This window comes from Ctenopharyngodon idella, chromosome 21 (genome assembly GCF_019924925.1).
Source record: "Ctenopharyngodon idella isolate HZGC_01 chromosome 21, HZGC01, whole genome shotgun sequence".
Classification (NCBI taxonomy): Eukaryota; Metazoa; Chordata; class Actinopteri; order Cypriniformes; family Xenocyprididae; genus Ctenopharyngodon; species Ctenopharyngodon idella.
This window is the reverse complement of record NC_067240.1, coordinates 27,817,140-27,827,132: the sequence shown is the minus strand read 5'-3', so window position 1 is coordinate 27,827,132 and position 9,993 is coordinate 27,817,140. Positions and strand designations below refer to the sequence as shown.

General features: G+C 41.3%; 1 protein-coding gene across 2 annotated transcripts; it reads left to right on the top strand.

Moving 5' to 3' along the window:
• Positions 1-548: 548 nt before the first annotated feature.
• Positions 549-9,781, top strand: arsib (arylsulfatase family, member Ib). Of its 2 annotated transcripts, none has more exons than XM_051878320.1 (2): positions 549-1,311; positions 5,861-9,781. In XM_051878320.1, exons 1-2 carry the CDS (start codon positions 965-967, stop codon positions 7,260-7,262), a joined length of 1,749 nt encoding a protein of 582 aa, XP_051734280.1. In that variant the 5' UTR covers positions 549-964; the 3' UTR covers positions 7,263-9,781. The 2 variants fall into 2 exon arrangements, with proteins under 2 accessions (XP_051734280.1, XP_051734281.1); XM_051878321.1 differs by lacking the exon at positions 549-1,311 and having other exon boundaries at positions 5,990-6,135; positions 6,261-9,781.
• Positions 9,782-9,993: the final 212 nt, after the last annotated feature.

The following is a 9,993-nucleotide window of genomic DNA, read 5'->3' as shown; positions in this document are numbered from 1 at the left end:
TTCCACTTTTTAGATTAGTTTTATGACTTTAAGCTGAATGAATGACAAAATGTTGAGAACCACTGATATAGATAATACTGTTTTATAAAACAAATAGAAGTTTTATATTTCTGTTTATGAGGCACAACCAAATGTATGCTGGATGGCCTTGCAACAGCAGGTTTTTATCTGTTTATTGCTGAATTATCTGCTATTTTGGAATGAAACGGGCTGGTGCATGCACAGAACTGATGGAGGGGAGACTGACATGGAACGAATAGAACATTATTTAGCTTTTGCAAGCATTAAACCAGTTCTTCTCCTAATAATGTGATAGTTTGAAATGTTAAACACATTATTCGTGGGCAGGGTTCATGAGCATCGTCTCATAGGCCTACCCCATTGCTTAACTGTCATTTTTTGTGGATATATATATATATATATATAAAAGGCGTAAATACAACCCAAAAATGAAATCTCAGTCTGAACACTTTCACAGCCCATGAGGCAATAACAGATAGACAATCGACTATTTAGTTCTTACCGCCTTCGTCATGGTGGGGTTGGACTGTGTAAGAAAAAGGAGGGGCTGATTTTAATATCAACTCCACTTTTTTGCTCTTTGTTAGTTTAAGACGCTTTAAATCGCGGTGTGCGTATTACGGTACGCTGTAAACGACTTTTGGATTGAATCAAAAGCGCCGCATTTAGCCAAATTATTGTGTCCGTATAGCACAATGTGACCTATTTGCCGTTCCATAGGTGAGACGGTCGATTGGACTGTAGGTCTGTTTGCTGGTCAGTCGGTTTGCTGGGCTTTGGCACTGAGTTCTCACCGCACGCTGTTATGGAGGAATCCACTCAGATCTCTAACGCCACGTCGCGTTGATATCAGCCAGGCTCTGAGCAAAGCCCGAAGATTCTGCTGTCATTAAAGGTTTAGTTCGCCTTCTCATTGAACTTGCAAAAAAAAAAAAAAAAACTGATGAGCACGCTGATCGGGTTGCGACTCTTTTTGAGGTGGATGGCATTATTCGTGCTCTTCGGACTCTTCCTCAGTCTACAAATTTCTGCGTCTTGCAGTGGCTCGAGATCGAGTCGAGAGGACGACGAGCGCTTTCGGGTTGAACAAGCCGCAGCTTTCAGACCGAAGAAACCTCCACATATCATCTTCATACTGACAGATGACCAGGGTTTCAATGACATCGGTTATCACAGTAGGGAGATCCGCAGCCCAACGCTGGATAAGCTGGCTTCAGAGGGAGTGCGGTTGGAGAATTATTATGTCCAGCCGCTGTGCACCCCGTCCCGCAGCCAGCTCATCACAGGCAGGTCATTCACCTCATCACCTTATTCACACTGTATTCACTACGTCAGTCTGAAGAAATTACACTTTTTCTTAAAATGAAAGAGGTTCACTGAAATGGGAATATAAAACGGTTAGGATAATAACTCAGCAAAAAGAAACGTCCCTTTTTTTAAAGATAGTTTTGTAAAATCCAAATAAGCTTTAAGGATCTTTTTGGAAAGGGTTTGAACAACGATTTTTTTGTAATGCTTGTTTAAAGAGCCTTGAACAATTATTGCACATGCACATGTGGACCAGTCCTTCACCCTCAGGAATAGTTTACCCAAAAATGAAAATTCTGTCAATAATTATTCACCATTATGTCGTTCCAAAACCGTCAGACTTTCATTCATTATTTGGAACAAAAATTAAGATCTTTTTGTTCCTCTTTTGACAGTCTATTCAACTGCCAATTTGACGCTTCAGAAAGTTCATAAAGAGATCGTAAAACTAATCCATATGATTGAGCGGTTTAGTCCAAATTTTCTGAAGAGACACGAATGCTTTATATGATGAACAGATTGAATTTAGGCTGTTATTCACATATAAACCCTCATCAACTCACACATCAGTTATGGTAAAAGGAAGTTCAAGCATGTTCACTTGATGTGTGAGAACCAATGCGGTTCATTCTAGTGTGTTACGCAGCACGTTTGAGCTTCCACAAGAACCAATGAGGTTCATTCTCGTGTTACGCAGCACATTTGAGCTTCCACAAGAACCAATGAGGGTCATTCTCATGTTACGCGGAACGTTCGAGCTTCCGCAAGAACCAGTGAGGTTCATTCTAGTGTTACGCAGCACGTTTGAGCTTCTGCAAGAACCAATGAGGTTCATTCTGGTGTGTTACGAAGCACGTTTGAACTTCTGCAAGAACCAATGAGGTTCATTCTCATGTTACGCAGCACGTTTGAGCTTCCACAAGAACCAATGAGGTTCATTCTCGTGTTACGCGGAACGTTCGAGCTCCCGCAAGAACCAATGAGGTTCATTCTGGTGTGTTACGAGGCACGTTTGAACTTCTGCAAGAACCAATGAGGTTCATTCTCGTGTTACGCAGCACGTTTGAGCTTCCACAAGAACCAATGAGGTTCATTCTCGTGTTACGCGGAACGTTCGAGCTTCCGCAAGAACCAGTGAGGTTCATTCTAGTGTGTTACGCAGCACGTTTGAGCCTCTGCAAGAACCAATGAGGTTCATTCCCGCATGTTACGCAGCACGTTTGAGCTTCTACAAGAACCAATGAGGTTCATTCTCGTGTTACGCGGAACGTTTGAGCTTCCACAAGAACCAATGAGGTTTATTCTAGTGTGTTACGCAGCACGTTTGAGCTTCAGCAAGAACCAATGAGGTTCATTCTCATGTTATGCGGAACGTTCGAGCTTCTGCAAGAACAAGTGAGGTTCATTCTAGTGTGTTACGCAGCACGTTTGAGCCTCTGCAAGAACCAATGAGGTTCATTCTCATGTTACGCAGCACGTTTGAGCCTCTGCAAGAACCAATGAGGTTCATTCTCATGTTACGCAGCACGTTTGAGCCTCTACAAGAACCAATGAGGTTCATTCTCGTGTTACTCAGCACATTTGAGCTTCAGCAAGAACCAATGAGGTTCATTCTAGTATGTTACGCAGAACGTTCGAGCTTCTGCAAGAACCAATGAGGTTCATTCTCGTGTTACACAGCACGTTTGAGCTTCTGCAAGAACCAATGAGGTTCATTCTTGTGTTACTCAGCACGTTTGAGCCTCTGCAAGAACCAATGAGGTTCATTCTCGTGTTACACAGCACATTTGAGCTTCTGCAAGAACCAATGAGATTCATTCTCATGTTACGCAGCACGTTCGAGTTTCCGCAAGAACCAATGAGGTTCATTCTCATGTTACGCGGAACGTTTGAGCTTCCACAAGAACCAATAAGGTTCATTCTCGTGTTACACAGCACATTTGAGCTTCTGCAAGAACCAATGAGATTCATTCTCATGTTACGCAGCACGTTCGAGTTTCCGCAAGAACCAATGAGGTTCATTCTCATGTTACGCGGAACGTTTGAGCTTCCACAAGAACCAATGAGGTTCATTCTCATGTTACGCAGCACGTTTGAGCCTCTGCAAGAACCAATGAGGTTCATTCTCGCATGTTACGTAGCACGTTTGAACTTTTGCAAGAACCAATGAGGTTCATTCTAGTGTGTTACGAGCTTCCACAAGAACCAATGAAGTTCATTCTCATGTTACGCGGAACGTTCGAGCTTCCGCAAGAACAAGTGAGGTTAATTCTCGTGTTACGCAGCACGTTTGAGCTTACGCAAGAACCAATTAGATTCATTCTCGAGGGTTATGCAGCACGTTTGAATTTCCTCAAGAACCAATGAGGTTCATTCTCACGTTACGCAGCACGTTTGAGCTTGCTGTTTATGTTTGCTGATTAATGTTTATATGTAAATAAAAGTCTAATTTAAATCTGTTCATCATATAAAGCGATTGTCTCTTCAGAAAATTTGGACTAAACCACTCAATTCATATGGATTAGTTTTATAATCTCTTTATGAACTTTTTGAACCATCAAAGTGGTAGTTGTCTGGACTGTTAATGGAGAGACAGAAATCACTCAGATTTCATCAAAAGATCTTCATTTGTGTTTCGAAGATGAATGAAAGTCTTACGGGTTTGGATCGACATAAGGATGAGTAATTAATGACAGAATTTTCATTTTTGGGTGAACTATCCCTTTAAGACACTAACAGTTTACAGGTGGTAGACAATTAAGGTCACGGTTACAATAACTTAGGACAATAAAGAGACCTTTCTACTGATTGAAAAACAACAGAAGAAAGATGCTTAGGGTTCCCGATCACCTGCATGAAGGGACCTGCTGCAGTGGTCATGAACAAAGGCAGAGTTTATCTGAGTCAGGAGAGGGTCAACATCGCTGCTAATATCTCATGTTATCATACCAGGCTACCAGCTAACTTCAACATTTAAGACATTTAAAACAATTTTCAGCTCAAAACTCACTTTCAGACACCAGTGAATGTTTGAAATAACTTCCAATTGGGATCCGATGGGAATTCTGGTCACCGTATGAGACAGAAATGTATTCATGCGATGCTAAAGGCTACTTATGCTAACAATTGCCATAATAAATGGTTATGGAAAATACCAGGGTCTGTTTGAAGAGCTTAAACAAATCATATATGATTATAATCATTTATTTATTTGGTTTATAGATCCGCTGCTCTGCATATTACATATACTCAAGTTAACTCATATAACTCCTGTTTGTTGTCTGTGAGCTTCCTCTTTTGCTTTGGCTGAAATAAAAACTGACTGAACAAGTATGAGTGTTATTTTGAAGTAATGATAAATAACGGTTTGATTCAGCATGGTTGATGTGTACTCCTGACACAAATTAATAAATTACTGCCACTGTAAAAAAATTTTATAGCATAAATCATTGGTCAAATATCAATGCAAGAGTATTAAGTCTTTAAGTAAAGACCAAATGTCGTGTTAATTTTACAATCTAGCTAGTTTTCAAGTCAGCTGGTGATGTGGGGTTGTGTAAAGTTGTTCTACAAAGGCATGTTAAAGCCTGGTTTTAGCATAGCGCTATGGGTCTACTGGCCCGACAATGGACAATGGTCTCTGTGCTCAAGGTCCGAGGCCATTGGCCCCAACCAGCATGTCATTAGCACTGGCTTGCACTGGCCTGATAATGGAAAAGTGGCTAGTTACCCAGTGATCTACATAGGACAGGTGGTTTGGAAAATGCATGAATGGATAGAGGTCAGTTAGGGTGCTTTCACACTTCAGTTGCTTGGTCTGAACCAGATTTCGATTCCACCCCTCCCCCTGCCCCAGCTAGATTGTGTTCACACTGTATTTTTTGGGTTTGAAACGGGTAGATTTGCATCATTAAAGCAGGAGCTGTTTACCCCTATTGATGGGTAATGACGACATAGGAGAAAGCTGCAAAATGCAAGTGTTGCTCACCTTATTTTCATACCTTGATTTTTGAACCTTGGTTTTACCTCATACTAATTCATCAATAGCATTTTTACTTACACAATTCAGTATGACTGCATTCATATCAGTATCAAGCTGTACAGTTCATATAAAATGCTAGTATGAAAGCACCATAGTCATTTTGGAACACACCCCAAAATTTAATTGGATCTTTAAACGTAAATAACTTTTGAATGTGGTATGAGTGATCTGATCACAAAACATTTAACCTGTTTACAATTATATTTAGTGAAGTCCACAAGTTTGTTATCGTTGACCTCAAAATTTTTTTAAAGTCAACATGACACAGTGTTCACAACCCATTTAACTTCCATTATTTGACATTGTAAAATGGGGGGATGGGTCAAAAAGGGAGGACGATTATGTGACACACATTTGATAAAGATAGTAAATAGGGTCAGTTTTGAGTTCATGTCGACTTTAATACCTTACTGTAAAAGCCTTATTGTTTCAATTCTTGTTCTTTTATCTCTGTCTGAGCATTAGGAATGTATTTATGCTTTTCTTTAGATATCAAATTCACACTGGCCTCCAGCATTCCATCATCAGACCCCGTCAACCCAACTGCCTCCCTCTGGATGCGGTCACTCTCCCTCAACGCTTACAGGAAGCTGGCTACTCCACTCACATGGTGGGGAAGTGGCATTTGGGCTTCTATCGGAAAGATTGTTTGCCCACACGTCGTGGATTTCACACCTACTTCGGTTCATTGACTGGCAGCGTGGACTATTATACATATGGCTCATGTGACGGCAAGTCATTGTGTGGCTTTGACCTACACGAAGGTGAGTCAGTGGCATGGGGGAGAGGGGGGAAGTACTTAACTCACCTCTACACCCAGAGAGTGCGCAAAATCTTAGCAACGCACGACTCAAGCAGTCAGCCTCTTTTTATCTTGCTTTCCCTTCAGGCAGTGCATACACCTCTAAAGCCACCCAAAGAATACATCTATCCATACCGCCGCATGGGCAACGTTCCCCGCAGGAAATACTCAGCCATGGTTTCTATTGTTGACGAGGCAGTCCGGAACATAACTTATGCGCTGCGCAAGTATGGCTTCTACCGCAATAGCGTTGTCATCTTCTCCACTGACAATGGAGCCCAGCCACTCACGGGGGGCAGCAACTGGCCCCTACGAGGGTGCAAGGGAACGTATTGGGAAGGTGGTATTAGAGCAGTGGGTTTCGTGCACAGTCCCTTGATACGCCAACGAAGAAGGGTCAGCAGAGCCCTTATACACATTACAGACTGGTATCCAACCCTTGTTGGACTTGCTGGGGGGAATGTGTCACAGCATCAGGGATTAGATGGGTTTGATATTTGGCCTACCATTAGTGAAGGGAAAGAATCCCCACGAATGGAAATTCTTCACAACATCGACCCTCTAAACCGGCGCAGTCGGAGCTCAGTCAAGGAGGGCCATGGACTGTGGGACACAGCCGTGCAAGCGGCCATTAGAGTGGGTGACTGGAAGCTGTTGACGGGCGACCCTGGCCATGGGGATTGGGTGCCGCCCCAGGTTCTTACAAACTTCCCTAGCAGCTGGTGGCACCTGGAGCGATATACTGGAGAAAAAAGGAAATCAGTTTGGCTCTTCAACATTACAGGTGACCCTTGTGAACGCCACGACCTTGCAGTGCAAAGGCCTGACGTTGTCAAGGAGCTACTCGCACGGCTAGCATTATACAATCGCACAGCAATACCTGTTCGCTACCCGCCAGACGATGCCCGTGCTAACCCTAGTTTGAACGGAGGTGCATGGAGACCTTGGATAGGTGAAGATGAAGAGGAGGAAAACTGGGATGGAATTTATTATAAGAGAGGAAAGAATCGCAAAAGGAAATGTAGGCTCTGCAAGTTACAATCTTTCTTCAAGAAGTTTAATTTAAAGGTCATGTCAAAACAGATATAAGATTCTTCTGTTATTTAACATCACTTACAATAATTTAACCTAACTTAAATGTTGACCGTGTATAAAACCCCACTTATTTTAAACGAGATGTGTAGATCATGCTTTTGTTTAAGACATAAGCTAAGCTCATTAGCAAACTTATGTCATCAAGACATGAGTGTTAAATTTGCCTGAGAAATCTTTTTTTTTTTTTTTTTTTGAATGGTCGACCAGTTGTTGCCAGATGTCAACTTTGTATTGAAGAATGAAGGCAAATTGCTCAATTTCATGGTAAAATAATAGAGTCAGCTGTATAGGAGAACTTGTCTTTAGATTGGCAAGACAATAGTTGCATCCCAAATGACGCACTATACAGTATGCACTTATACTCTATGTACTTGTGTACTCAACCGTGTAGTGTATGAATTTTATAAGGTTATTTTGTCATTCAACATCAGAGTTTGTTAGCCCCTCCCCCTCTGCTACGTAATTAAAGGGCACCAATTATGCAAAATTCACTTGTACATGGTATTTGAACATAAATTGTTGGGAGTGTGTACACAACCACCCTATAACGATATATCCTCTTTTTTTTAATCCCCATAAATCATAAGCAGTGTCTCAGAACAAGCCGTTTGCAGATTCTGGGCAAAGTGACATCAGTTTGCACAAGCCCCGCCCATGACTGCTGACAGACTCTGCCATATTAGCATAGACCCAGCCCTGAGCGAGTTGTACACAGTCCGCCATTTTCTCCAGGCTGGAGCAGCTGTAGCGACAACAGTGTCTCGAAAGTGATTGAGGTGTTTTGTTGTTGGATGTAAAAGTGAACATAACAGTCTCCATGTGCTCCTGACATCAGAGCCGCTGAAGACGCAGTGGATTAGTTTTGTTTTTGAAGAGAATGCGCCCCCATATACTTAAATTTGTTTATGTCTGCACGAATCATTTTACACCAGACTGCTTTGTGAACGAGGGTCAATACAAAGGGACAATACAAAATAGGTTTTGCTAAAACATTGTTAGTCAAATATGGATCGGTACCAACTGTTTGTGATCCAGCTTATAGTCTCCAGGGGCCGTATTCACAAAACATCTTAAGGCTAAAAGTAGCTCCTAACTTACCGATTTAGGAGAAACTCTTAAAAATAATGGGCGTGTCAGTCGTAATTTTAGGACTCTATTTTCGGATTTCACATTTTAGCACTAAAACTAGCTCCTAAATCTGTGAAATGTTAGAAGTAGTCAAGAGGACTCCTAAGTCACTAAGACCAAATCACAAACAATCCTAATGGCCATTGCTGCCAATCCGCCTCAGAAATCCGCCCAAAGACACTGTACATCATTGAGGCAATAGCGATAGAGCCTTGGGTGCTGAAGCTTTTCTTTATAAATTCAATAAATATTTTGATTTATAGATTTGAAGCTACAATAAAACATAAAAAATAAATCTTTAATACATAAATAAACAATGTCCGATTACCTGTGGCAGTTGTTTTCACGAGTTCACACTTACAAATGATTGAACAGAGTAAAAAAAATATATAATAAGCGTATTTGGTGTGCTGTCCAAGGGGATCAAGGGCTCCAAGCTTGGAATTTAGGCCAAACCCAGAGTTCTCCCCCGTAGCTGAGAGTGAGGAGCAGGGTGGCTGAGGGATGCAGAAAACTGTCGAGGTAACTATAGGTGATTTGGCTCTCGGCTGTTAATATATACCTCCTCTCGAGCTGATTAGATAGAGCGCTTGAACGCGCTCCTCCCAAACTTGGTTTATAAAATATAATTTGTCGCTTGAATTCTGCATTCTCTCGAGACACATACATGTAAGATGCTGACAGCTGAACATATACTAGTTTTATTAGTGACGCTTAGCCTACATTTTTATTTGAATATGGCAACATTCGTATTTTAAAACCTTTATTTGTATATGGCAACATGATACCTCATTCTACAATATTTCTATGATTAAATCGCTGACATCAGCCAATCACTGAGGGCATAGTTAGTAAGTGTGTTGACATCATCCAGAGCAACAAGGTCAACCCCGCCCTTTCTCTTAGGTTAAGACTTCTGTCTATTCCTTAGTAAAAGTTTGTCTCAGCAGCTTTGTGAATAGGTTTTAAGAGAAAACTCTTAACTTAGAACTTTTTCTGCCATTTAGGAGAACTCTTAGTGGTAGGATAAAATGTTTTGTGAATACGGCACCAGAGCGATACTGGATACGGCAGTAAATGAAAGGGAGAGCACACACTTTATAACATTTCATCGGAGTTGTTTTACAGATAAAAAGTATACCGGTTTATTAAGCACCCCCCGAAAAGGCATAAGGTCTGTATATATTTGTTTACTGTTAGTTGTAACGAGTGTTTTTGTGTAATTCTCTGTGTATGTTGATGATAATGCAAGGGAGAGAGAGTTTATAGATAAAAGACTTTAATGTAACTTGTACTGTGTTTTATTCAGCTCTTACTGTGATATTCTGGAGTGAAAACAGACACTTCATCTTTTGTGTGATGCACAATAAACTTCATAAAACTCATCAGTAAAGTTTTGGCCATCATTCAGACGGGGTCCACTACAACAGGCTTGTATGTACTAATAGTGGATAAAGCAAGATGACAACATGAGATGTCCTGTTTGTTTGTCGCATGTGCTCTTGAAACTCCGCCCACTTCTTGAAAGGGGGCGGGGAGCAGCAGCTCATTTGCATTTAAAGGGACACACACAAAAATGGTGTGTTTTTGCTCACAC